Genomic DNA, 27,844 nt, shown 5'->3' on the forward strand with positions numbered 1-27,844 from the left:
TGCTGACAGCTCAGAGCCTGGAGCCTGTTTCGGATTCTGTGTCTCCCTCTATCTCTGACTTCCCCCATTCATGCTCTGTCTCTCTCTCTGTTTCAAGAATGAATAAACGTTAAAAAAAAACTAAAAAAAAAAAAGGCACAAATGCCCTTCACTGCCTTGTTCTTAAAATAACACGCATCCCTGACACACATATTGGCAAGAAATAGCCACATGGCTGCATCTAGATACAAAGGGGCCCAGACACATGGTCCTTGTGTGCTGAGGAAAAAGAAGAGCCATGCACAGTGGTATTCAGTAGCAAATTTCACAGGCCTATCAAGGCATTTTCCTAAATAATGAGGGTGTCGTCTAGAAATAAATTCTCATCTCAGATGGCAAGAAAACTAATTCTTTATATGTTACATTGGAAGACATTCCATACTCTGAAATCAAAAAATATTCAACAATATTTTATCTAGTTATTTCATGATTTCATTTTTTGTATACCCCTGAAAAATATTTTGGGGTGCAGTGCAGAGCAAGCTTCATTCCAAAAAAGTGGCTTAGTTGCATTGACCCATGGAGATTTGGGGAGTGTTTGTTATAGGAGATATTGTACTCTGGCCACAATGAAGTTATAGGACTTAGATGGATCTAAGAGAAATATTTAAGCTGTTCTGTGTTAATATTAATTTGGTGTTTGTAGAAAAAGATGTGGATTAGAGGAGAGGGAAGAGCTAGCTCTACATAGGAGATGGTCCATCAAAACAGAGGCAAGAAAGTCTTAAGAAAAAGGACGCCTTTTTATTTTATTTTTTAATGAAATTTATTGTCAAATTGGTTTCCATACAACACCCAGTGCTCATCCCAACAGGTGCCCTCCTCAATGCCCATCACCCACTTCCCCCCCTCACCCCTCATCAACCCTCAGTTTATTCCCAGTTTTTTAGAGTCTTTTATGGTTTGCCTCCCTCCCTCTCTAACTTTTTTTTTTTTCCCTTCGCTTCCCCCGTGGTCTTCTGTTAAGTTTCTCCGGATCCACCTAAGAGTGAAAACATATGGTATATATCTTTCTCTGTATGACTTCACTTAGCATAACACTCTCCAGTTCCATCCATGTTGCTACAAAAGGCCATATTTCATTCTTTCTCATTGCCACATAGTATTCCATTGTGTATATAAACCACAATTTCTTTAAGGGATGTCTTTAAAAAAATTTTTTTTAAATTTTATTTGATTTAGAGAGAGAGTGAGTGGGTGTGCGTAGGAGAGGGGCAGAGAAAGAATCCCAAGCAGGCTTGGCCTCTCAGTGTAAGCCCGATGTGGGACTTGATCTCATGATCTTGAAATCATGACCTGAGATGAAACCAAGAGTCCAACGCTTAACGGACTGAGCCATCCAGGCACACCAAGAAAAGGGACATCTTAACATGGAATATTGTCACACAGTTTCCCCCCAAACTCTCAAAGTCCCTACACAACATTGTCATATATGATAATTAGTAATAAATTACAGAAAAATCCAAGCCCACAGAATGTACAACACCAAGAGTGAATCATAATGTAAACTATAGACTCTGAATGATGATGATGCGTCAGTGTAGGTTCATTAATTGTAACAAATGTACCAATCTGGTGAGGGATGTTAATAATGGGTGAGAGGCTATGCTTTTGTGGGGGCAGGGGGTCACATGGGAACTCTCTGTTCTTGTCCTTCCGTTTTGTTGTGACCCTTAAACTGTTCTAAAAAAACTAAAGCCATGAGATGGTAGTATGATCATTAAATTGAACTAATTCAATGGAAATGGAGCCTAAGAAAATGAATTTCTAGATGTGTGGTTTTATTTTGGTTTTAAGTATAGTGGGGGCACCTGGGTGGCTCAGTCCATTAAGCATCCAACTCTTGGTTTCAGCTCAGGTCATGATCTCACAGTTGTGAGATCAAGTAACCCCTTCCCCAAACCCCAGGTCAAGGTTTCCCCAAGCCCTGCATCAGGCTCTGTACACTGAGCATGGAGCTTGCTTGGGGTTTTCTCTTCTCCCCTCTCTCTGCCTCTCCCCTGCTCGTGCTTCTGTGCTCTCTCTCAAAATAAATAAATAAACCTTAAAAAAAAAGAATGGTGACAGGAGCTGAAACTTGGTTTAAATGAGGATAAGAATCATGAAAACCTTATCAAATAGATTTAGTTATTTCACATTCTCATGTAACTTACATCAACAAAATTAAACGGTAAATGGCAGACTTGCTCCATTTGGCAGAATAATTACTTAATTCTCATAAGTAATTATTTAGAATAACAAAAACTTGAACGTTGCAATTGAACAAATGGTCAAGGAATATAAAGAGGCAATTCAAAAAAGAAATTGGACAAATGGATAAATATTTGAAAAATGTTCAATCTCACTAGAAATCAAAAATATATGATAAGATAATGAGTTAGCACTGTCACCTGTTTGAAGAAGACTCAAGTGAGGCCAATACGCAATGTTCATGATGCTGGAGGCCTGGGAATTAGTATAATGACTAAGAATGTCAATTTGGTAATATACATATCAGGCTCTACGTTGACTTCCCATTTGAATCACCTGGAGAAATTATTTTATTTTTAAGTGTGCGATTCTTTTTATTTTTTTTAAAATGTTAATTCGAGTATAGACCTGGGGAACTTTTAGGAAGAGCAAGAGAAACTTGGGTTCTATCCCAGATCAATCAAATCAAAATCCTTAGTAGTGGACCCCAAGCGCCAATGTTTTTTCAAAGCTCTCCAAATAATTCTCATATTCAACATGTGAAAAAAGAAGACGAGGAGGGAAAACAGAGCATGCCACTGCCTAAGGCATTCAAATTTAAGTTACAGAAAAAAATGCTTTTCCAGGCTAGACCGGGCTGCTTGTTCGTGACCGCTGTCCCGAGTCAGTCGGTTGGACCCAGGACTGGGCCAAAGGAAGCCAAAACAATGTCAGAGACGAACAAGTCACTAGGATGGCGAGCACAGACACACTTCCCTTAGTGCTGTAGGTTGCCCACCGGATCTGTGGGGGGGGGGGGGGGGCTTTTGTTTTCGGGTCCGGGAAGGACGCCCCACGGGAGGGGACGTCCCGCGAGTGGCCCATCAGTCGGTTATTAAACGGTTTCTCTGAAAAGCGCTGCACAGTTCCCGGGCACGCAAGACGCGATTCTCGGAAGCGCGCCGGCGAGAGGAACGAACCCCCGGCGGAAGCTGAGGCGACCGAAGGGGGGGGGGAGCGGCGGGAGCCCGCGGAGGAGACCGGGAGCGGGAGGCGGAGGCAAGGAGGCCGGGAGAGGGTGCGGAGTCGAGGGGCGGCTCGGAGGACGAGGGGCGGGAACCTGGAGAGCCTGGAAGAGGAGGAGGGAAGGAGGAGCATCGCGAGCTTCCCGCCCGCGCTCCCGGGCGGCTCCGAGCAGGCGCCCTGGCGGTGCCCGCCGTCTCCTTCCCCGCCCGCCGCGGTCGCCAGGGTACAGGCTCGCGTCCGGTGGCCCGCTGGGCCCGTGGCCGTCGCCCTCCCGCTTCCTCGCAGCGCTGCCCGTTTCGCCCTCGGCCTCGCCTTCCCCGCCCCGGACGGGCCAGGAGCCCCGGCGGAGGTAACTGCGGGCAGATTCCTGCCGCTTGTGGCCCCAGCCCCCTCCCCGCACCGTTGGGCCGCCGGCGTCCGCGGGCTCCTCGGGTCCAACCCGCACCCTAGCGTCTGGCCGGTGCGCGACCTCCTCCCGCCTTCTCCTGCCGCACCCCGTCCCCTCGTCCTTCCCCGCTGCCCTGTCCGGGCCCTTCCCTCTCCCTCGGCCTGCCCCAGCCTCCCCGCGTCGCTCTCGCGCCGCAGCATCCGCAGGCTGACGGAGGCGCGGGAGCTCCGGGGGTCGGGTCGCCCTCCGGCCGGCGCGGGACGAACTCCGGTCCGCGCCAGCCCTGGGCGGGACCCCCTCCTGGTCGTCCACCCTTGTGCGTCCCCGTGGGCGCCGCAGTGAGCACCTCGCGGGGGAGACGGCGGCTGTCCCCGCCAAGCCTACGCTGCAGGGTCCGGTGGGAAACCCCAGAGGGTTCTCTGGACATGACCTGATGACCTGTGCGGGGTGGTCGTGGCGAAACTTCTGTTTGACTTTCTTTGGTATGAATTGAGCACTGGTGAATGAATGGACGCGATTTCTTAGACTCTTTTTCTCGGGAAATTGTGTTCGCCAGTGTGTTTTGAATAAACGTACTTTTTTAGGGTAGACTTAACCATATTTTCCCTCCTAACATACCTTGTGTGATTTTCTTTTTTATTTCTTTCTTCCGTTAGTTAATTGTACTTGTTTCATGATGTTATCTGTAGCTTTAGTGTTTCGAGTGCCAGTTCACCATGAGGCAGAAATAATCTTTGCCACCTAACAGGAGGTGAGAATATCTTTTATAGTTACGACAGGTGAAAGACCATCCATCATCAAATCCTGTAGGGCTGTCTTCACATCTTGAGCTTTTTATCCTTTACGTTTTAGTTGCGAGGCTTATTATGGCGATACATCTGGAATATTTTAAAGCAAATTCCTGGCATAAATACTTAGGTGTATACTGTATCTCTCCTATCTAGGAGAGGTAAGAACATTAACCCCCCCCCCCCAACTCAGAATTACCACGTACTCCCCAAAATAACATGAATTCCTCAATAACATCTAATACCCTGTCATGTTCCAATCTCCTCTTTTTTTGAATTTGAAATTCAGGTTTACAGAAAAATTACAAGAATAATACTAAGGAATTCCTGTACTCTTACCCAGTTGAACCCTTTGTTTATATTTTGCCCATGCTTTTTTCTTTTCTTTATACTTGTGCACACACGTTGTTTTTTCTGAACTATTTGAGAATGGATTGCATGCGTCATGCCTCTTACCACTTTTACATAAACAAGTACATTTACCAAATACAGGAAATTTAATTACTTTTATCTGTGCTATAATCCATATTTCTAGTTCTGTCAGTTGTCACAATAATATCCTTTATAATAAATTTTCTAGTACAAGATACAGTTCAGTTTATTTTATTTAGTTGCCTTATATTGTTTATCTTCCTTAACTTGGAGTGTTCTTGAGCCTTTGTTTCTCATGATATTGATATTTTTAAGGAATAAGAGCCCATTTATATCATATTCTTCGATATGAGTTAGTTTCCTCATGAATAGAGTTAGGTTTGAATTTTTTGGTTGGAATACTATATAAGTAATGTCATGTCTTCACATTATCACGATCAGAGGTGCATAATGTGTCCCTCTTATAGGTTAAGATGTTATCCCTTTTTTCCACTCTCATTTTTTTTCTATTAACAGTTATTTTCTCCTTATTTTCCAATTAAGTACAGTTGACCTTTAAACCACATGGGTGTTAGAGGTGCCACCCCCTCCCCCCAAGCAGTTGAAAGTCTGCTGAATCCCAAAATACTGAACTAATAGTATACTGTTGACCATGCCTTACCAATAACAAAAATGACACATATTTTGTATCTTGTGTTAATTGTATAATGTATTCTTAAAGCTAGAGAAAAGAAAATTGTATTAATAAAATCATAAGGAAGAGAAAACACATTTGCAGTACTATATTAGATTTATTGAAAAAATCTGTGTATAAGTGGACCTGTATAGTTCGAACCTCTGTTGTTCAAGGGTCAGCTGTAATTTGTGGGGAAATACCTCTAGATTGTGTGTGTGTGTATATATGTATATATTTTATATATGTTTTGTAAAAATATATATATATTATATATTTTATATTTATATTTGAGAGAGAGAGAGAACCTTAAGGAGGCTCCACACCCAGCCTGGAACCCAACACGGGGCTCAATCCCATGACCCTGGGATCATGACCTACCTGAAATCAAGAGTCAGACCCTCAACCGAGAGAGCCACCCAGGTGCCTCAGTACCTCTAGATTATGTAAATATCTTGTTCCTTATCAGAATCCTCCCCCTCCCTCTGCCTGATTTAGCATCCATTGATGGTTCTTTCCTAAATTAGTTTTTACTATGATAGTTTTTTTTTTTAAACGTTCATTTATTATTGAGAGAGAGAGAAAGAGCATGAGCATGGGGGGAGGGGGTGGGCAGAGAGAGAGGAAGAGATACAGAATCTGAAACAGGCTCCAGGCTCTGAGCTGTCAGCACAGAGCCCGATGTGGGGCTCGAACCCACAAACCTGGTGAGATCATGACCTGAGCCGGAGTCAGATGCTTAACCAAGCCACCCAGGCGCCCCTACTATGATAGTTTTAAAATAATGGTTTTCCACATCTACCCTTGAATCAGTGTGGCCTCATTTATTCCTTTTTTTTTTTTTTGAGAAACTCGTTATTTTATTTTGTATAAACAGAGGAAGGGAGGAAAGTTTTAAACTTCAAACTTTGTTCAGCATGTGTGCTATTAGCATCCACAAAAACACCCTCATTTATTCTTTTTTTTTTTTTTTTTTTTTGTGGGGTGGGGAGAGAGAGGCAGAGGCAGAGGGAGAAGGAGAGAGAAAATCTCAAGCAGGCTCCATGCCTAGTGCAGAAACTGACTCGATCATACCATGGTGAGATACAATCTGAGCCAATATCAAGAGTTGGATGCTTAACTGAGCCACCCAGGTGCCCCATATTTTTTATTTAATAGATTGTAACCTGTTGCTCATCTTCTTTGATGCTGAGAGTCTCAAATTTGGGGGATTTGGCCCTTCAATCTCGATCCTGTTTCTTTTGACATGTCTCTATCATATGTTTGTTTCCTTAACTTTGGAACAAAAAAATGTTCCAGGTCCATCTGTTTCCTTTTCTATCCCTGCCCTGAAATCAGCTGTTTTTTCAAGGAGTCCTGGTTTCTTTTACTGAGGAATGGTGTTTCTTTTTGGTTTAGAAACCAAAATCTGGGTGCTAGGTTTGCTCATTGCTACTGGAGTATCATTGCTCTTAGCCTCTTTTAGAGGACAGAGCTAGAAATCATGAGTTTTTATACAGATACTCCCAATTATAATCTAGCCTCTTAGGGCTTTTCTTTACCTTTCCCCTTTCCCCATTCTATAATTGTTTCCCCTTTCTTCTTCAATGAGAATGCTGGCTCCCATCAACAGCTGTGTGTGTGTGTGTGTGTGTGTGTGTGTGTGTGTGTGTGTGTCACACATATGTATGCACAAACATACACATATACGTATGCATATGTTCATTTGCTCAGCCCTACAATACACAAAAAGTAGCTTCATAATTTTTGTATTTATACCCCTAGGGAAAACAACCAAGAAGAATTTGACATTTGTTTGTTGTTCTTTTTATCTTCAGTTTGAGAGCATATCGTCAAAATATTCTGTTTAAAAGTTATTTGGGGGTGCCTGCGTGGCTCAGATGGTTAAGCCTCCGACTTCAGCTCAGGTCATGATCTTGCATTTCATGGGTCTGAGCCCCACGTCAGGCTCTGGGCTAACAGCTCAGAGCTTGGAGCCTGCTTTGGATTCTGTCTCCCTCTCTCTCTGCCCCTCCCCTGCTCATGTTCTGTCTCTCTCAAAAAAATTAAAAAAAAAAGTTACTTGAATTAATCCTTTTTTTCTTCATTGGGGTTATTTTACTCATTTGAAATATAGTCAGATTGTTTCTCTTTGTATTTTTATGTACCCCCTCCATTCTTGTTTTTACTAATATGATTCTAGAAATCAAAACTGTACAAAAAGGTATATTAAGAAGCATCCCTCTCTTTCTAGCCTTTCCACTTGGTCACCCTCCCCCCAGTGGAAGTTAGTTATTAGCCTGTTAATTTTTGTTTTCTTTTTCTGTTTCTTTTTGCAGAATTAAATGATGCATATGTTATTTTCATCTCTTTACATATAAGGTAGTATACTAGGTATACTCTTTTTTTTAAGTAGGCACCACACCAGTATGGGGCTTGAAGTCATGACCCCAAGATCAAGAGTTGCTTGCTCTACCAACTGAGCCAGCCAGGTGCCCCTATGTATATTCCTTTGCACTTTACTTTTTTCAATTAGCAATATATTCTAGAAATCAGAGAGATCTTCCTTATTCTTTTTTTTTTTTTTTTTTTTTTTTTTGAGAGAGAGAGGGAGAGTGCAAGCAGGGGGGGGGGGGCGTAGGGAGAGAGAGAGAGAGAGAATGAATGAATGAGAGAGAATATCCCAAGCAGGGTCCATGCTCAGTGCAAAACCTGACTCGGGGCTTGAACCTACAACCCTGGGACCATGACCTGAGCTGAAATTAAGAGTTGGGTGCACAACCAACTGAGCCATTCTGGCGCCCCTAGACCTTCCTTATTCTTTTTGGCAGCTGCTGAATATCTATTTCTAACTGGTTTATTTGAATTAAAGTCCAAAATAGATCTTCGTATATTACATTTGGTTATTATGTCTCTTAACATTACCCCATATATGCATATCTATATCTATGTAATACATATATAAGTTTCTCCCTCTCCCCTGTAAAATTTTTTTAATGTTTATTTTTTTTTTTTTTTAAGAGAGACAGCAGGGGATGGGGAGAGAGAGAAGGGGACAGAGGGTCCAGAGCAGGCTCTGTGCTGGCAGCAGAGAGCCCGATGGCGGGGCTTGAACTCATGAACTGTGAAATCATGACCTGAGCCAAAGGCAAATGCTTAACTGACCGAGCCACCCAGGTGCCCCACTCCTTCCCCCCGTTAAAATACCATTTATTTGTTGAACCAACTGCATCATTTATCCTATAGCAATTTTTACATTGTGAATTTGGTTGATTTTATTTTCCTGGTGTATTTAATATGTTCCTTTATTTTCTTTATTTCTTGTTCATTGATGTTTAGAGTCAGATTAAGGTTCAGTTTAAAGTTTTTATCTTTTAAAGAATATTTCATAGATGGTTCTGTGTACCTCCTATCTATGTAGCAACATATCAGGAGGGATATAATGTCTTTGTCTCACAGTAACTTAAAAAAAATTTTTTTTTAATTTTGAGAGAGAGAGTGCAAGCAGGGGAGAGATAGAGAGAGAGAGGGTGAGCGAGAATCCCAAGCAGCCTCCACACTGCCAGCTCAGAGCCTGACTCGGGGCTCAAGCTCACTGAAATGCAAGACCATGACCTGAGCCAAAATCCAAGAGTCCAGTGCTTAACTGACTGAACCACCCAGGTGCCCCTGTCTCATAGTAATTTTAAGATTTATTAGTGAGTGTAGGCCATGTCAGTTCATCTGTTACAGAGTTCCCCATCTACTTTCACCTAATAGTTTTAGCAACCACTGATACTGTTGACTAGACCTATTATTTCATTAGGAGCTACAAATGATACTTTTCTGATAAAATCATTCCTATTGCTTTTGGTTCACTTTTTTAAATAATTTCTTTTATTTATAATTTTAGTTATATTTAAAATTTATAAAAATAGTGTCTCAGGAAGTAGTCATTTAGATTTTTAGAGTTCTGAGTAATTGAAAACATAATGTTACAGTATAAAATATGAGGTTGGCTAGCATCTTAATAGGTCCTCTTTGCTGTACTTGGATAGTTTTTCTTTTAAAGCTTATTTTATTAAAAAGTTCAGCTACTTTCTTTTTAAAGATCTTTAATCATACCAAATAAATTCAACTATTTTGGAATTCATAAACTAAATACAATTAGAAATATAGAATTAAAAAAAAATTTTTTTGAGGGAGAAAAAGCACAAATAGGGGAGGGCAGAGAGAGTGGGGGAGGGGGGACAGAGCATATGAACCAGGCTTGTGCTGACAGCAGTGAGCCCAGTGCGGGACTTGAACTCATGCACTGGAAGGTCATAACCTGAGTCAAAGTTGGTCACTGAACCAACTGAGCAACCCCAGTGCCCCAGGAATATAGAATTAAAAAAAAATTTTTTTTTTACATTTATTTATTTTCGAGAGAGAGCGAGCACGAGTGGGGGAGGGGCAGAGAGAGAGAGAGAGAGAGGGAGACACAGAATCTGAAGCAGGCTCCGGGCTCTGAGCTATCAGCACAGAGCCCGAGGCAGGGCCTGAACCCACAAACCATGAGATCATGACCTGAGCTGAAGTCCGGCGCTCAACCGAATGAGCCACCCAAGTGCTCCAGGAATATAGAATTTTTTAAAAAGGAGGAAAGAATATGGTTATGATTGAATACAGTCCAGACCAATGACCAAATTACATCATTGTTCAAGATTTCACAATTTTGAGAATTAAAAAAAATTAATTTGTAACAGAAACTTACAGGAAACTTGCATATATAGTACAAAGAACTTTTTTTCACAAACCATTTGAGAGTGACCAACTGATGTTCCCTTACCTCTGAATATTTTAGTGTGTATATTCTGCAGACAAGGACATTCACCTCCAAAATTGGAAGACACCACATCAAAATCAAAATTAGCATTCATACATTGCAACCATATCATCCTCAGTTTATCTTTCTATTTAAGTTTTGCCTGTTGCCAATATTGTCTTTTATCATGAAAAGATACTCATTGTAATTTATTTAGTTACCAGATTTTCCACTGGTAAAATCTGGGGACCAGTTTCTTTTTTTTTCTTTCTTTCTTTTTTTTTTTTTTTTAAATTTAGAGAGAGAGACTATGCAGTGGGGGAGAGGGAGAGAGAGAATCTTAAGCAAGTTCCATGCTCAGCAGAGCCTGATGTGGGGCTCAGTCCCATGACCCGGGATCATGACCTTAGCCAAAATCAAGAGTCACACCCTCAACCAGTTGAGCCACCCAGGCATCCTGGGACCAGTTTCTTGATCTTTTTCCTGACTTTCATACCCTTGAAACTTTTCAAGGTTTTTGAAAGTTTTCAGATCAGTTATTTTGTAGAATGTCCCTTAACTTGGGTTTTCCTGATATTTCCTTGTGATTAGATTCAGGTTATGTGTCTTTAGCACAGATATCACAGAAATTTTTCTCATTTTACCTATTAGGTGATACATGATTTCCAGTTGTCCCATTTCTGATAATTTTCATTTTGATCACTGGATTAAATGGAGTCTGCCTGGCTTTTTCATCATAAAGTTACTCTTTTTTTGTAACTAATGAGTACCTTATAGGGTATTTTTATACTTTATAACAATGTAAATATGCCATTTTTATGAAATGTTCAATTTATTTGTTTACTTATTCATAATTCTATGGATTCATGGTTTTCTATTTTATTCTATGGATTTTAAGTCCATTGCTGTAATATGTTTTGATCCTCCAGCTGTTTTCAGTTTGGTCAGTGGGATCCTTTTCAGTGTGACTTCTGTGTTTCTCTCTGTTTGGGCTCCAGCACACTGTGCCAGGCTGTCATGTCACACTGTGTGAGCATCCTCCCAGGATTCTCCCAAGAATGGATTATGCTTTCCTCACCCTGCTTGGGCTCTGACAAACTCTTCTTGGCTTCCACTGAAACTATCTCCATACCCAGCATGGGTACTTGCTAACGCATCTTCACTTCATGTTTTCTTGGGGCTTCATCTTTATGTGGGCTAGTTTGGACTTTCTTACAGCTCGATGGCTCAGGGTGGTTTGTTTATATGGCGATTGAAGGCTTCAAGAGTGTAATTACTCCAGGGGGTAAGGTAGAAGCTATAATTGCTTTTTATGATTGAGCCTTGGGAAATGTGTAACATCACTTCCATTTTACTCTTGGTTAGAATAATTAAAATCTCACCCACTTTTAAGGGATGAGGCATGGGGCAGAGCTCTCAATGAGAGAAGTGTCAAAGTCATAGTTGAGGAAGAGTATGTAGGGTGGGAGATACTGTTGTGGCCATCTTTGGGAAATACAACCTATGGCACTGAGAAAAGCATATCACATAGAAACTTCATTGTCAAGATCTTTTCCTAGTTTATTTTTATCTTCATAGCCCGAGAAACAACTTGTGAAAAAAGCAAATACATTTTGCTTGACTATTCAAGACATAAGATGAGATACTGAATGCATTCTTTATATCTTACCTTAAAAACACAGTTAACTTGATCTGATGAAAAAAGTGATTTACCAAAACTTTGTGAACATTCTAAATTAGAATCCTTGTAAATCTTATGGGCTACTTATTATTATTATTATTTACAGCATCTTGTGACTTTTTACCTAATTGGTCATTGCAAGAAGCATGGAGATAAGATTAGAAGTTTTGACATCAACAAGTATCAAGCAGAAAAAGCCCTGGCCACGAGTCTCCTGGTTAGGACAGGTAGGTTTTTCTTTCTTCATACAATACCAGCTATTATAATGTGTTAAATGTGTACTTTGCCTCTAAGATAGAATGTTCTATGGTCTTAAAAAAAAAAAAAAACATCGTCTTTAGCAGGATCACCTCACTGAACAGAGTTTTTTGTGTTTGTGTTTTTTTTTAATTAAAAAAATTTTTTTTAACGTTTGTTATTGAGAGAGAGAGACAAAGTGTGAGCAGGGGAGGGGCAGAGAGAGAAGGAGACACATAATCTGAAGCAGGTTCCAGCTCTGAGCTATTCAGCACAGAGCCTGAGTGGGACTTGAACTCACAGACAGCGAGATCATGACCTGAGCTGAAGTTGGACGCTTAACCGACTGAGCCACCCAGGCGCCCATTTGTTTGTTTGTTTTTATGTTGAGCAAGTTAGCGTCTCAAGAAAGTTAAATAGTCTGTGTAGAAGAAATACTTTATTTTCAAAAAAAGAAATTTGTCCTGTTACATTTAAGGTTGAGATGGCAAATATCAAAAGGAATTTTTAAATTTAAATATAATTAACGTGCAATGTTATATTAGGTTTAGTTGTACAACATATCCTATAATTCCATGCATTACTCAGTGCTCATCACAATAAGTACAGTCACCATCTGTCACCAGACAACACTATTACAATATTACTGAGTATATACTCTATGCTGTACTTTTCATATCGGTAACATACATTTTATGACTGGAAGTTTGTACTTCTTAATCCCCTTCAACTATTTTGCCCATCTCCCCACTCCTCTCCCCTCTGGCAACTACAAGTTTGTTCTCTGTATTTAAGAGTCTGTTTATTTTGTTGTTGTTCATTTTGATTTTTAGATTCAACATGTAAGTGAAATCATGATATTTGTCTTTCTCTGACTGACTTATTTTACTTAGTATTATACCTTCTAGGTCCATCCATGTTATTGGAAATGGCAAGGTCTCATTCTTTTTTTTTTTTTATCACTGAGTAATATTCCATTTTATACATATCACTTCTTTTTTTTTTAACTTGTTTTTTTAATGTTTATTTATTTTTGACAGAAAGAACATGAGCCAGGGAGGGGCAGAGAGAGAGGGGGACAGAGGATCTGAAGCAGCCTCTGTACTGACAGCAGAGAGCCTGATAGGGGGCTCAGACTCATGAACCTTGAGATCGTGATCTCAGCTGAAGTAGATGCCTAACCAACTGAACCACCCAGGCGCCCCCTCTTCTTTTTTTTTTTAAGTTTATTTATTTATTTTGAGAGAGAGCGTGTGAACACAAAGTGGGGAAGGGGCAGAGAGAGGGAGGGAGAGAGAATCCCAAGCAGGTTCTCCACTACCTGATGTGGGGCTTGAACTCATGAACTGCAAGATCATGACCTGAGCTGAAATCAGACGCTTAACTCACTGAGCCACCCAGATGCCCCTATACCACCACCACCACCTTTTCTTCCTCCTCCTCCTCCTCCTCCTCCTCCTCCTCCTTCTTCTTCTTTTAAGTTATTCATGTATTTTGAGAGAGAGAGAGAGCATGGGAGGGGCAGTGAGAGAGGGAGAGAGAGAATCCCAATTAGGTTCTGTGCTGTCAGTAAGGAGCCTGATGCAGGGCTTGAACTCATGAACCACGAGATCATGATCTAAGCTGCATTCTAGAGCTGGACAATTAACCAAGGAGCCACCAGGTGCCCCATACCACAACTTTATTCATTCATCTATTGATAGACACTGGCTTGCTTACATATCTTGGCTACTATAAATAATGCTGCAATAAACATAGAGGTGCGTATGTCTTTTTGGATTAGAGTTTTTGTTTTCCTTGGTAAATACCCAGTAGTAGAATTAGTGAATCATATGGTGTTTCTATTTTTAATTTTTTGAGGAACCTCCATACTGTTTTGCCAGAGTAGCTGCACCAATTTACATTCCTACCAACAGTGCATAAGTGTTTCTTTTTCTCTATATCCTTGCCAAATACTTGTTATTTCTTTTTTTTTTAATATTTTATTTGTAAGTACCAATGTGGGGTTCAAACTCACGACCTTGAGACCAAGAGTCCCATGCTCACTGACTGAGCCAGCAAGGTGCCCCTCTTGTCTTTTTGATTCTAGTCATTCTGACAGGTGTAAGATGATATATCTCAGTGTGGTTTTGATGTACTTCCATGATAATACGATATTGAGCATCTTTTCATGTATCTATTGACCGTCTGTATACTTTCTTTAGAAAAATGTCTATTCAGGTCCTCTGCCCATTTTTAATCGGGTTATTTGGGGTTTTTTGGTGTTGAGTTGTATAATTTCTTTGTATACTTTGGATATTAACCCCTTATTGAACATATCATTTGCAAATATCTTCTCCCATTCAGTAGATTGCCTTTTTGTTGATGGTTTCCTCCTGTGCTGTGCAGAAACATTTTGTTTTTTGTAACCAAAGGGAATATTTAATCTTCTGAATCCTTTCTTACCGGAACAGTCAGTGCACTGTTTTCTTAACATTGTGATTTTCAGGAGTATGCCCTATGCCCCTTAAAACTAGGATAAAGTTGGGCCAGGATACACCAGAAATCCAGGAATACCATTCACAATATATGGAAGAGATTCGTCACCTTAGGGAAATTTAGCAAGCCTATAAAATCCTCTTAGAATATGTAATAATTATGAAAATTTTAACGATTGGCGTTTTAGTGTTAGTGTCATTTCCTGTGAGAAATTATATCAACTTCCTCTAGTCTCTTCTTTCTTTTTAAAGATGCTGTGTTTTTTTTTTTTTTAATTTTTTTTTCAACGTTTATTTATTTTTGGGACAGAGAGAGACAGAGCATGAACGGGGGAGGGCCACAGAGAGAGGGAGACACAGAATCGGAAACAGGCTCCAGGCTCTGAGCCATCAGCCCAGAGCCTGACGCGGGGCTCGAACTCCCGGACCGCGAGATCGTGACCTGGCTGAAGTCGGACGCTTAACCGACTGCGCCACCCAGGCGCCTCTTTTTTTTTTTTTTTTAAATGTACATTTGAGAGAGAGAGAGCGTATGGACAAGCAGGGGAGGGGCAGAGAGAGAGCGGGAGAGAGAGAATCCCAAGCAGGCTCCTGATGTCAGCACAGAACCCAGTAAGGGGCTCAATTTCACACACCATGATATCATGACCTGAGCCAAAATCAAGAGTTGGACGCTTAACTGACTGAGCCACCCAGGTGCCCGTAGTGTAGGTAAATAATTAAAAAGCTTGCCCATACTACTGATCAAATTGATGAAATTAAACAACACGTAACCCAATTTTGGCTAGCAGAATTGTAAGACACTTTTATAATTAAAAAAAAAATTTTTAGTGTTTATTTATCTTTGAGAAAGGGAGAGAGTACGAGCAGGGGAGAGACAGGGACACAGAATCCAAAATAGGCTCTAGGCTCTAAGCTGTCAGCACAGAGCCCAATGCAGGGCTCGAACCCGTGAACCATGAGATTATGACCTGAGCTGAAGTTAGACACCTAACTACTTAAACAACTGAACCACCTAGGGGCCCAGCACTCTTCTAATTTTATCTTATTTATTTTATTATTTTTTTCTTTAATTTTAATTTTTTTTAAATTTACATCCAGATTAATTAGCATATAGTGCAACAATGATTTCAGGAGTAGATTCCTTAGTGCCTCTTACCCATTTAGCCCATCCCCCACTCCCACCACCCCTCCAGTAACCCTCAGTTTGTTCTCCATATTTATGAGTCTCTTCTGTTTTGTCCCCCTCCCTGTTTTTATATTCTTTTTGTTTCCCTTTCCTTATGTTCATCTGTTTTGTCTCTTATAGTCCTCATATGAGTGAAGTCATATGATACTTGTCTTTCTCTGACTAATTTCACTTAGCATAATACCCTCCAGTTCCATCCATGTAGTTGCAAATGGCAAGATTTCACTGTTTTCGATTGCCGAGTAATCCTCCATTATATATATAAACCACATCTTTTTTTGCAACGTTTATTTATTTTTGAGACAGAGAGAGACAGAGCATGAACGGGGGAGGGGCAGAGAGAGAGGGAGACACAGAATCGGAAACAGGCTCCAGGCTCCGAGCCATCAGCCCAGAGCCTGACGCGGGGCTCGAACTCACGGACCGCGAGATCGTGACCTGGCTGAAGTCGGACGCTCAACCGACTGCGCCACCCAGGCGCCCCTAAACCACATCTTTTTTATCCATTCATTCATCAGTGGGCATTTGGGCTCTTTCCATACTTTGGCTATTGTTGATAGTGCTGCTATAAACATGGGGGTGCATGTGTCCCTTCGAAACAGCACACCTGTATCCCTTGGATAATACCTAGTAGTGCAATTGCTGGGTCATAGGGTAGTTCTATTTTTAGTGTTTTGAGGAACCTCCATACTGTTTTCCAGAGTGGCTGCACCAGCTTGCATTCCCAGTACTCTTATGATTTTAAAGGTCAAAAAGGTCTAGGTGCAGCCATTAGGTCATCTTACCTAGTAATTCTAATAAATATTTTAAGATAGAGTGAAAAATCTCCAGGATACCTAATCAACCTTATTTTCATTTTCTGATTTGTGGTACAAATGTATAATCTTTCTTGAATGTCACTTTGTTTTCCTTTCTGGGATAATTTATTTAGATTAGAGGTTGAATTACCTCCTGGCACCTCTTAAGTGTCATATGTTTCTTCTCTTAGGAAAATGAAGCTGTTTTCCTTTTGGATAATAAATTTATAAATGAAATTAATTTGCTCTCTGGAAGAACAAAGAAGAAAATTCCTTGTCTGCAGCCTTTGTTGAAGGATGCTATTGTCCTAACAACATCCAGTAATGGTTAAGTAGTACTGATATTTTCAAAAGGCTAGATTAATTGTATTCATAAAAACTTGGGGTAATATTAAAGGAAATATTAGATTATAACTATTGTATTTCCTTTTTGGAAACAGATGCCTGGCTGGTTGGGGTACTCACTACAGGGGAGCTTTTTCTTTGGAACAAAGATCAAGATTGCTTGAAAACTGTACAGGCAGCTGAAAAGCCTAAGAAAATGATTCAAGCTGCAGTAGGTAGGAATTTTTTATTTGTTTAAATTGGTTTCCTTGATAAATGGGAGGAAAAGAAGATGAAACATTTTCCTATTACTATTTTAAAAATATCTCTGTATGTGTGCATAAATATATCTGTGTATATATAAATATATACATATACATATATATGTTTTCTTGTATATATATGATTTTTTTGATGGTGTTTGTTTTTTACTGTTTATTTAGGGAGAGCACACAGGTGAGTGGGGGAGGGGCAAAGAGAGGGAGAGGGAGAGAGAGAGAGAGAGAGAGAGAGCGAGCGAGAGAATATGAATCTTAAGCAGGCTCCATGCTCAATGCAGAGCCCAATGCAGGACTCGAACCCACAAACCATGAGATCGTGGCCTGAGCTGAAATCAAGAGTTGGTCATTTAACTGATTGAGCCACTCAGGCACCCTGATGGTGTTTATTTGTGATACTTAGATTCATCTTGAAGAAAAGTCTGGCTTGCCTAACATATCTGATAACAGTGGGTTCTTAATATCACATGACAAGTACATGGTAAATATTATTATTTGTACTTTTAATTTATTAGTAGTGCCTTAGTTTTATCCTGAATGGAAATGAAACATCATTTAGGAGTCTTATTGTCAGGATAGATAAATGATGTACTTTCTGGGAGGAACTCAGACTTCACAGGTTTAATTGCCTTTTTTTGTTTGTTTTTTTAAAGCAAGCTCTTTGAGACTGTACTTGTATGTATCTGGAAATGGGAGAAGAGTTCTGCTTATAACTCCTGGATGCGTATTTCTTTGGGAATATTTGGAATTCAAGAATATCTTATCTTCTAAAAGCCCTTCATTGGTAGGCCAGTGGTCCCAGATCATACCTGAAGAAGCAGTTCATTTGCCTTCTAATGAAGATAAAGAAGCTGTAGTGCATGCTGTCTTTATAAAAAATGAGGTAAAATCCAAATCAGACAGGGTGTTCTAGAAGATGAGATCTCAGACTGTAAGAACAGGCACTGTTTGTGAAGCTGTTGAGCAGAGTGTGTGATAGCATTGCTGTATATCTTTAATCATCATTAATTGTCACAGTAATTGCAAAGTTATTGTGGAAAAGATATTTTTACATTTCTTGGTCATATTTTTTAAAATGTTTATTAAAAATAGTTTGAACTCCACCAAAAAACTACACTACAACTGACAAATGAATTCAGTAAAGTCACAGGATATGAGATGAATATACAGAAATCTGTTGCATTTCTCTACACTAGTAATGATGTAGCAGATTAAGAGAATAATTTCATTTATAATTGCACCAAAAATAATAAACCACCTAGAAATAAATCTAACCAAGGAGGTGAAAAATCTGTACTCTATAAAACATTGATGAGAGACATTGAGGGTGTCACAGATGGAAGGATATTCCATGCTCATGGACTGGAAGAACCAATATTTTTAAAATGTCCAAACTACCCAACATAGTCTATAGATTTAATGCAACCCCTGTCAAAATGCCAACATTTTTCAAAGAACTGGAACAAATTACCCACAATTTGTATGGACCCTTTAAAGACCCCAAGTAGCCAAAACAGTCTTGAAAAAGAAGGACAAAGCTGGAGATACCACAATTCCAGATTTTAAGTTATACTACAATGCTTAGTAATCAAAACAGTATGGTACTGGCACAAAAATAGACATACAGCTCGATGGAACAAAATAGACAGCCCAGAAATAAACCCACCTGTATATGGTCAATGAATCTATGATGAAGGAGGCAAGAATATACAGTGGGGAAAAAGTCTCTTCAACAAATGGTGTTGGGAAAACTGGACCACTTTCTTACACCATACTCAAAAATAAGCTCGAAATGGATTAAAGACCTAAATGTGAGACCTGAAGCCATAAAATTCCTGGAAGAAAGCATAGGAAGTACTTTCTCTGACATCAGCCATAGAAACATTTTTCTAGATACATCTCCTCTGGCAAGGGAAACAAAAGCAAAATTAAACTATTGGAACTAGACAAAGATAAGCTTTTGCACAGCGCAGGACGAAACCATCAACAAAACAAAAAGACAATCTACTGAACGGGAGAAGATATTTGCAAATAATATATCCAATAAGGGGTTAATATCCAAAGTATACAAAGAACTTACACAACTCAATATCAAAAAACCACAAATAACCCAATTAAAAAATGGGCAGAGGACCTGAATAGTTATTTTTCTAAAGAAGACAAACTTGCATGAAAAGATGCTCAACATCACTCATCATCAGGGAAGTGCAAATCAAGTGCTGAGATACATCACCTTACACCTGTCAGAATGACTAGAATAAAAAAGACAAGAAATGACAAGTATTTGGAAAGGATGTGGAGAAAAAGGAACCCTTATGCACTGTTGGTGGGAATTGGTGCAGCCACTTTGGAAAACAGTGTGGAGGTTCCTCAAAAAATTAAAAGTAGAAATACCATATGATCCACTAATTCTACTACTGGGTATTTACCCAAGGAAAACAAAAACACTTATTTGAAAAGACATATACACCCCTATGTTTACTACACCATTATATACAGTAGCTAAGATATGGAAGCAAGCCAGTGTCTATCAATAGATGAATGGATAAAGAAGATGTGGTTTATTTTTAAAATGTCATAATTACTCAGTGATAAAGAATAATGAGATCTTGCCATTTGCAACAACATGGATGGAGCTAGAGGGTATAATGCTAAGTGAAATAAGTCCAGTCAGAGAAAGGCAAATACCATGACTTAAATTATATGTTGAATCTGAAAGACAAAAGGAACAGACTCTTAAATACAGAGAACAAACTGGTGGTTGCCAGAGGGGAGGTGGGTGAGGGGTGGATGAAATAGATAAAGGGTGTTAAGAGCACACTTACCTTGATAAACATTGAGATGTGTAGAATTGTTGAATCATTATACTGTACACTTGAAACTAATATAACACTGTATGTTAATTATACTTGAATAAAAAAAATGGCTTGACCTTAGAGCTTCCTTTCTCTTTTCCTAGTATTTTCCCTAGTTTTTATTATTTATTTATTTATTTATTTATTTATCTATTTATTTATTTATTTAGAGAGCACGAGCAGGGGGGAGAGGCAGACAGAGAGAGGGAATCCTCAGCAGGCTCCACACTCAAGAGTAGAAACTGAGTGTGATTGCACAACCCTAAGATTATGCCCTGAGCTGAAATCAAAGAGTCGGATGCCTAACTGACTGAGCCACCCAGATGCCCCAATTTTTATTTATTTTTTAATTTCAGTATAGTTGAGACACAATGTTACATTAGTTTCAGGTATACAACATGATGATTCATGAACTCTTTATGTTATGCTGTGCTTTCCACAAGTGTAGCCACCGTCTATTACCATCAAAACTATTATTATGCCATTGATTGTATACCCTCTGTTGTACCTTTTATTCCCATGACTTATTTGTTACATAACTAGAAGCCTGTATCTCCCACTCCCCTTCACCCATTTTGTCCACACCCCTGCCCTGCACCCTACTCCCCTCTGACAAACATCAGTTTGTTATCTGTATTTACAAGTGTGATTCTGTACTTTTCTCCTTTTTTAAAATATAACTAGTTTTATAATTTAAAAAGCTAGAATTGGTGATAATTAAGCCATTTAATTACCAGGAAAGAACACATTCATTAACTAAAAAACATTATCAGTAGCTGCATGCACTCTTTATATGTATGGACCAACATTTTATTACCCAGTCCACTGTTGTTAGAAATTGCATTTTGAATTTTTTTTTCCTTTATCTTCTTCCCACCCCTGGGGGTAGTGCCCTAATTTAGATATTAAATAACTATAAAATAAGAGAAAAAAAATTATAAGAATCCAGTTTCAGCCACAGTAAATTACAGTGTTTTCTTCCTTTTTTAATTTAATTTTTTAAAGTTTATTTATTTATTTTCAGAGAGAGAGCAAGCATGCATGTGGGGAAGGAGCAGAGAGAGACAATCCTAAGCAGGCTGTGAGCTCAGTGCAGAGCACAATGTGGGACTCAAACCCACAAACCGTTAGATGATGACCTGAGCTGAAACTAAGAGTTGGATGCTTGCTTAACTGACAGAGCCACTCAGGCGCCCTTAATTTTTATTAATTTTTTTCAAATTTCTATTTAAATCTAGTTAGTTAATATATAGTGCAATATTGGTTTCAGGAGTAGAATTCAGTGACTTATCATTTACATACAACACCCAGTGTTCATAACCAGTGCCCTCTCAAAACCCATTCCCCATTTAGCCCACGCCCCACCCACCTCCCTCCATCAACCTTCAGTTCCCTATCTTAAGAGTCTCTTATGGCTTGTTTCCCTCTTTTTTTCTTTTTTTGCCCCTCCCATATGTTCATCTGTTTAGTTTTTTTTTTTTTTTTAATGTTTATTTTTTGAGGGAGAGACAGCATGAACCAGGGGAGGGGGCAGAGAGAGAGGGAGACACAGAATCAGAAGTAGGCTCTAGGCTCTGAGCTGTCAACACAGAGCCCAATGTGGGGCTCAAACTCATCAACCACAAGATCATGACCTGAACTGAAGTCGGACGCCCAACCAACTGAGCCACCCAGGTGCCCCTCATCTGTTTTGTTTCTTAAATTCCACATATGAGTGAAATCATATGGTACTTGTCTTTCTCAGACTGACTTATTTTGCTTAGCATAATGCACTCTAGCTCCATCCAAGTCATTGAAAATGTCAAGATTTCATTCTTTCTGATGACCGAGTAATATTCTGTTTTATATATATATCACACTTATCCATTCATCAGTTGATGGACACTTGGACTCTTTCCATAGTTTGGCTATTGTTGATAATGCTGTTATAAACATTGGGGTGCATGTACCCCTTTGAATCTGTATTTATGTATCCTTTGGGTAAATACTTAGTAGTGCAATGCTGGGTTGTAGGATAGTTCTATTTTTAACTTTATGAGCAACCTCCATACTGTTTTCTGGGGTGGCTGCGCCAGTTTACATTCCCACCAAGAGTGCAAGAGTGTGCCCCTTTCTCTGCATCCTCGCCAACACCTGTTGTGTCTTGTGTTGTTAATTTTACAACACATTCTGACAGGTGTGAGGTGGTATTTCGTTGTGGTTTTGATTTGTATCTCCCTGGTGATGAGTGATGTTGAGCATCTTTTCATGTGTTTGTTAGCCATCTGGGTGCCTTCTTTGGGAAAATGTCTATTCTTCATTGGCAGTGTTTTTTTAATTTTTAAAAATTATGTTTATTTTTGAGAGAGAGTGAGAAAGAGTGTGAGTTAGCGGGGGAGAGGCAGAGAAAGAAAGACACAGAATCTGAAGCAGGCTCCAGGCTCTGAGCTGTCAGCACAGAAACTGATGTGGGGCTCGAACCAACAAACCATGGGATCATGACCTGAGCTGAAGTCGGATGCTTAACTGAGCCACCCAGGTGCCCCAGTACGTTTTCTTAAGCCAATAAGCTGCACCTTGATTTCCCATTTGGTCCATGCCCTGGCTCAGAAATAAATTACTTATTCTTTAGTCTTATGTTAAGAATAAAAATACAAGCAGGATTTCTGTATGTTTCATTTATTTTATTTATGATGAGAATATATGTTTTACATATCTTAGTTTATTTTCGGATTAATTGTATACTAAAGTTTATTAAATTTATCTACAGTTATTTGGAGATTGCTGCTTGTGTTCATTTACTTTTTATTCTGGAGAATGTCTGAAGTTAACATTTCTAGCAATTCGGTGGCATGAGAATGTATTTACACCTGTAAGGTGAGATAAAGGTTTTCTTTTTCCTTATTTTCTGTCCCTTTTAAAATATTATTATTTTTTCACCCATAAACACATAAGATTAATTAAATGAAATGTAAATTTGAACTTTTGAGACCTTACAGATCTATTCTTCCCATAAGTACTGTTGTTATTTTAGTTTTCATTTTAATGTTTTGTTTATTTTTAGAACAAGCAGGGGGAGGAGCAGAGAGGGAGGGAACAGAGGATCAGAAGCAGGTTCTGCAAGGTTTTTCTCATTTTTATTTCCTTTCATGGAATTAAGAACATGTAAAAGGTAAGACAGGCTATGGTCTTGCTTGTATTAAAATTATAGAGATAGGTATTTTGGGAAATAATTGAATTTTAAAAAGGATATTGCTCGAATTTACTACTGTAACTTTTAATTTTTTTTTTTAATTTTTTTTTTCAACGTTTATTTATTTTTGGGACAGAGAGAGACAGAGCATGAACGGGGGAGGGCCACAGAGAGAGGGAGACACAGAATCGGAAACAGGCTCCAGGCTCTGAGCCATCAGCCCAGAGCCTGACGCGGGGCTCGAACTCACGAACCGCGAGATCGTGACCTGAGCTGAAGTCGGATGCTCAACCGACTGAGCCACCCAGGCGCCCCACTACTGTACCTTTTAACTACTCAAGTACTTTTTATTATTTTTTATTTAAATGTTTATTTTGAGAGCAAGAATGTGTGCACATGAGTGGGGGAAGGGCAGAGGGAGAGAGAGAGAATCCCAAGCAGGCTCTGCACTGTCAGTGCAGAGTCCAACTCAGTACTTGATCTCATGAACTGTGAGATCATGACCTGAGTCAAAATCAAGAGTCAGATGCTTAACTGAGCCACCCAGGAGACCTGCTCACATAGTTTTTTTTTTTTAATGTTTATTTATTTTTGAGAGAGAGAGACAGAGAGTGTGTGAGCAGGGGAGGGGCAGAGAGAGAGAGGGAGACAGAATCTGAAGCGGGCTCCAGGCTCTGAGCTGTCAGCACAGAGCCAAATGTAGGGCTCAAACTTATGAACTGTGAGATCATGACCTGAGCCAAAGTCGGACAGTTAACCAACTGAGCCACCTAGGCACCCTTGCTCACATACTTTTTAAACTAGAAATAGTTTTATATATACTACAAAGCCCAATAAAATACATAGTGCATTAAAAGCATATCATGCCTGGGCACCTGGGTTTCTTAGTCAGTTAAGCTTTGGACTCTCGACTTTGGCTCAGGTTATGATTTCATGGTTCATGAGTTCGAGCCCTGCTTTGGGCTCTGCACTTACAGTGTGGAGCCTACTTGGGATTCTCTCTCCCTCTCTCTCTGCCTCTCCCCCACTTGTGAGCATGCACTCTCTCTAAATAAATAAACTTTTAAAAAAAGCATATCATGCTTCAGTAAGATTTAGTAAAATAGTGTGATTTTTAAAATTTTCTTATGCTCTGGTACTTTATATATTAGGTGTATAATGAGTTGGACTCTAATAAATATGTGTGTAACCATATACCAAATATAGAACATTGCCACTATGTTATTTTTATTTTTTAGAGATTTTATTTTATTTTAAGTTTATTTATTTTGAGGGAGAGAGAGGAAGGGGCAGAGAGAGAGAGGGAGAGAGAATCCCAGAACCTTTAGATCATGACCTGAGCAGAAATCAAGGGTCAGATGCTTAACTGACTGAGCCAGTTAAGATTTTATTTTTAAGTAATCTCTACATCTAACATGGGACTTGAACTTATAAACCCAAGATCAAGAGTCACACGCTCTCCTGAATGAGCCATCCATGTACCCCAGAACATTGCCACTATTTTAAAAATCCATTCTTCTCTATTTAATTTCTGTGAAAATGTTTACAGTGATGTATAATATGTGTCATCTAAATGTTTTGTCAAAACAGATGCATTTGGGGTTGACTATGGAACATGCCATTACTAACAAAATGCTGATACTGAACCTGTTTAACTGGCAACTGCTCTTTTGTGGCATGGATGAAAATTCTGAGCAGTTGCTAAGAGGGCCTCTAATATTCATGCACATATAGGAATTGGACCCTTAAGTTTTTTATGATGAGCTAAATATTAAAAGTTACTATATTTCCTATTTTCAATTATTTCATTACTTATTTAGATCGTTGCCATACCATGTTCATTGGGCACAACAAGACTGCCTTCTGTGCCATCTAATTCCCAAATGTGAATCGGTAAAGTCAAGAGGAGCTCTAATTTCTGCCTTTTCAAGAGATGGCATTACTCTGGCAGTAACTCTTAATCAGAAAGACCCAAAGGTCAGTATATGTAATCTGTCTTGAAAGTAACCTATGAAAGAGTTCAATTTGGAGTTGTTTTGTAATACTACTTTATGTTCTTTATATTGGTGTTTTCTGATCCAGTTTAACATTGTGGTGTTTTCTGATCCGGTTTAACTTTAACATAAAGTTATTTTATCCAGAAGCTATAATTTCAAAACTTGGCCTTCAGAAGTGAAAACAGGGTAACAAAAAGGAAGAAGGGCAAAGTGGTAACTGATGTCCTTAAAATATAGTATAAAAGAATGAGGAGTTTCAGTTTTCAGTATTGTTTTGCCAGTTGGGAAAGACTTCCAAGATAGTTTATTAATATAATAATAGGTCTCTAGGTCTCTAGAATTATAAGTAATGATTAAAGTAAAATAATTTTAATGTTTTTTTGCATTTTTTTTTTTTTTTTTTTTTTGCTTTCTAGGCAACTCAGGTATTGTTTATAAACACGTTGAATTTTGTTACTCTCTGTGGTAGCCTGAGAGGGTGTAGTAATAAGAATCCTGTGGTTCCACCTACACTTATCAGGTATGAACTCTTGTGTTTCTGCATAGCATTTTTATTTTCTCTTCTAATAGTTTAATAAGTTTAAGGCTCTGATAATACAAAAGATATCTAAATAGATATTTAGGTAGATAATGCAGCTTACTTTCAGCATTTGTGCTTGATTAATTGCTATATGAAGGAAAATCTTAAGGAAGGATCTGGTAGGGTGGAAGATACATGAACATATTTTCTTTTCTCTTTTATTTTTTTCTGTGTTATCTCAGGAGGAGTGGAATCATAACTGGATAGGGGATATTGGGCTTAATTAGAGACTGAAATGAGAAAACCTGGACTGGGAAGATCATTATATACTTGGGGTGGCTGAGGTGTTTATAGCTTTTTAAACAAAGTTGGCATGCTCTGCATGTGGGTTAATAGCAATAATCAGGATTTTTGATAGCACAAGAGCCTCTACCAGGATCTATTTGGGATTATAGAGTAGGAAGGTTTCCTCTTGGACTTCCTAATTTCCTTTTCTGAACATTTTTCTTTGCTGTTCTCTGAATTTTCAAAGTTTTCAGATCTATCTAGTCTTGCCTCTTCATTTTCTTTCCCCGCCCAAAAGTTCTTTTCTGAAGGTATTACTCATTCTTACACCTGAAATTAATGTAACATTGTGTCTTGACTATACTTCAAAAAGAGAAAGAAAAGAAAAGAAAAGAGAAAAAAAAATGAATGAATTGCTGGTCTCAGTGCAGTGGTCTCTTTGACTTAGAGTGTACGTCATTATTTACATAAGGAGCTACTTTTTGTCTCCATGAAAGATTAATATTACTAGATAGTTAAGGAGCTGTAAGGATGACTTTGGGAAGAGGGAGTCTGCTGCTGCATGGAACCTCTAGCAAGCTGCAGAGAGAGGGCAGACATGGTATTGATTGACCTTTAAATCTATCAGTAGATTTGAGTTGTAGACACCAATAGAATTAAAGTTCTAATTAAAATGTGAGTGACTAAAAAGCTTAACTCTTTTAGGGAGTATTTTCATCTTATCATTTGCTTATGTGTCTACATGAATTTCTAGTTTGTATGTTTTATGGAGTAGATGTTGATGAGCAAACTGCTTTTTTTCCTTACCTTTTTTCTGGGAAGTAAAATACACGAAATGTATGTGGCAGTTTGCTACTGTTCATTCTTTCCTCCTTATTTTTTGAAGTGTTTCAACTCTGCTTGGCCATTTTAAATTGTCAAAGACATTGTAGAGAGTCCTTTCTAAACATACTGTCTTGCTTTTTCTAGGTCCTACTGGGTAGGTGATATCAGCTGGACTCATGATAGTCTTTTTCTGGCTTGTATGTTAAAACGTGGCTCCCTGGTTTTATTGACCTGTCAAGGTGAATTGGTAACATTAATTACATTTGGTTGCTCTATAGAATTTGGGCCAGCAGAATTTATTCCTTTTCACCCACTCATAACATATAGGTGAGACATTTGAATTATTTTAATTTGTTTGTAGAAGGTTTTCTCTTTTGGTATTACTTTATTGTGTATTTTTAAAAAATAATTTCATCTTTCGAATTGTCTTTTGCTCTCTTTGAGTCTGTCCTTTCAATATCTGTTTCTTATTTATAGTTTTCTTCTATTTCTTTTTGTTGCTAAATCCTGGTGAAAATATGACATTGTGACTATGTAAGTATAAGTTATTCAACGTTTATTTATTTTTGGGACAGAGAGAGACAGAGCATGAACGGGGGAGGGGCAGAGAGAGAGGGAGACACAGAATCAGAAACAGGCTCTGAGCCATCAGCCCAGAGCCTGACATGGGGCTCGAACTCACGGAGTGCGAGATCGTGACCTGGCTGAAGTCGGACGCTTAACCGACTGCGCCACCCAGGCGCCCCAAGTATAAGTTATTTAAACATTCAATAGCACTGAAACATTTGTCTTCTTTTATGTAAAATTCAAAGAAGTGTGATATGTCTTTTATTGTTTCTTTAAAAGAAGGCCACTTAAATAAATGAGTAACTCAAAATTAACTTGGCACATGGATTTATCTGTTTTTTTCCCCCAAAGGGAAGAAGGGGAAAAGTTGTTGGAAATGGATAGAAGAATTTAGAATTTAGCCATGTTTTAATTTTTAAT

The 27,844-nt window shown here is 39.0% G+C and overlaps 1 protein-coding gene across 5 annotated transcripts in view; it reads left to right on the forward strand.

Moving 5' to 3' along the window:
* The first annotated feature begins 3,493 nt into the window (after positions 1 to 3,493).
* The window catches only part of CPLANE1 (ciliogenesis and planar polarity effector 1), a 140,761-nt gene continuing 116,410 nt past the window's right edge, over positions 3,494 to 27,844 (forward strand). For all 5 annotated transcript variants that reach the window (XM_030331050.1, XM_030331058.1, XM_030331076.1 and 2 more), the window contains exons 1-9: positions 3,494 to 3,583; positions 12,008 to 12,128; positions 16,793 to 16,928; positions 17,042 to 17,161; positions 17,857 to 18,086; positions 22,808 to 22,914; positions 25,051 to 25,207; positions 25,644 to 25,747; positions 27,002 to 27,184. In XM_030331050.1, the coding sequence (XP_030186910.1) occupies positions 12,048 to 12,128; positions 16,793 to 16,928; positions 17,042 to 17,161; positions 17,857 to 18,086; positions 22,808 to 22,914; positions 25,051 to 25,207; positions 25,644 to 25,747; positions 27,002 to 27,184 (1,118 nt within the window). In that variant the 5' untranslated portion in view covers positions 3,494 to 3,583; positions 12,008 to 12,047. The remainder of the gene's footprint in view (positions 3,584 to 12,007; positions 12,129 to 16,792; positions 16,929 to 17,041; positions 17,162 to 17,856; positions 18,087 to 22,807; positions 22,915 to 25,050; positions 25,208 to 25,643; positions 25,748 to 27,001; positions 27,185 to 27,844) is intronic.

Source organism: Lynx canadensis, chromosome A1, assembly GCF_007474595.2.
Source record: "Lynx canadensis isolate LIC74 chromosome A1, mLynCan4.pri.v2, whole genome shotgun sequence".
Lineage (NCBI taxonomy): Eukaryota > Metazoa > Chordata > Mammalia > Carnivora > Felidae > Lynx > Lynx canadensis.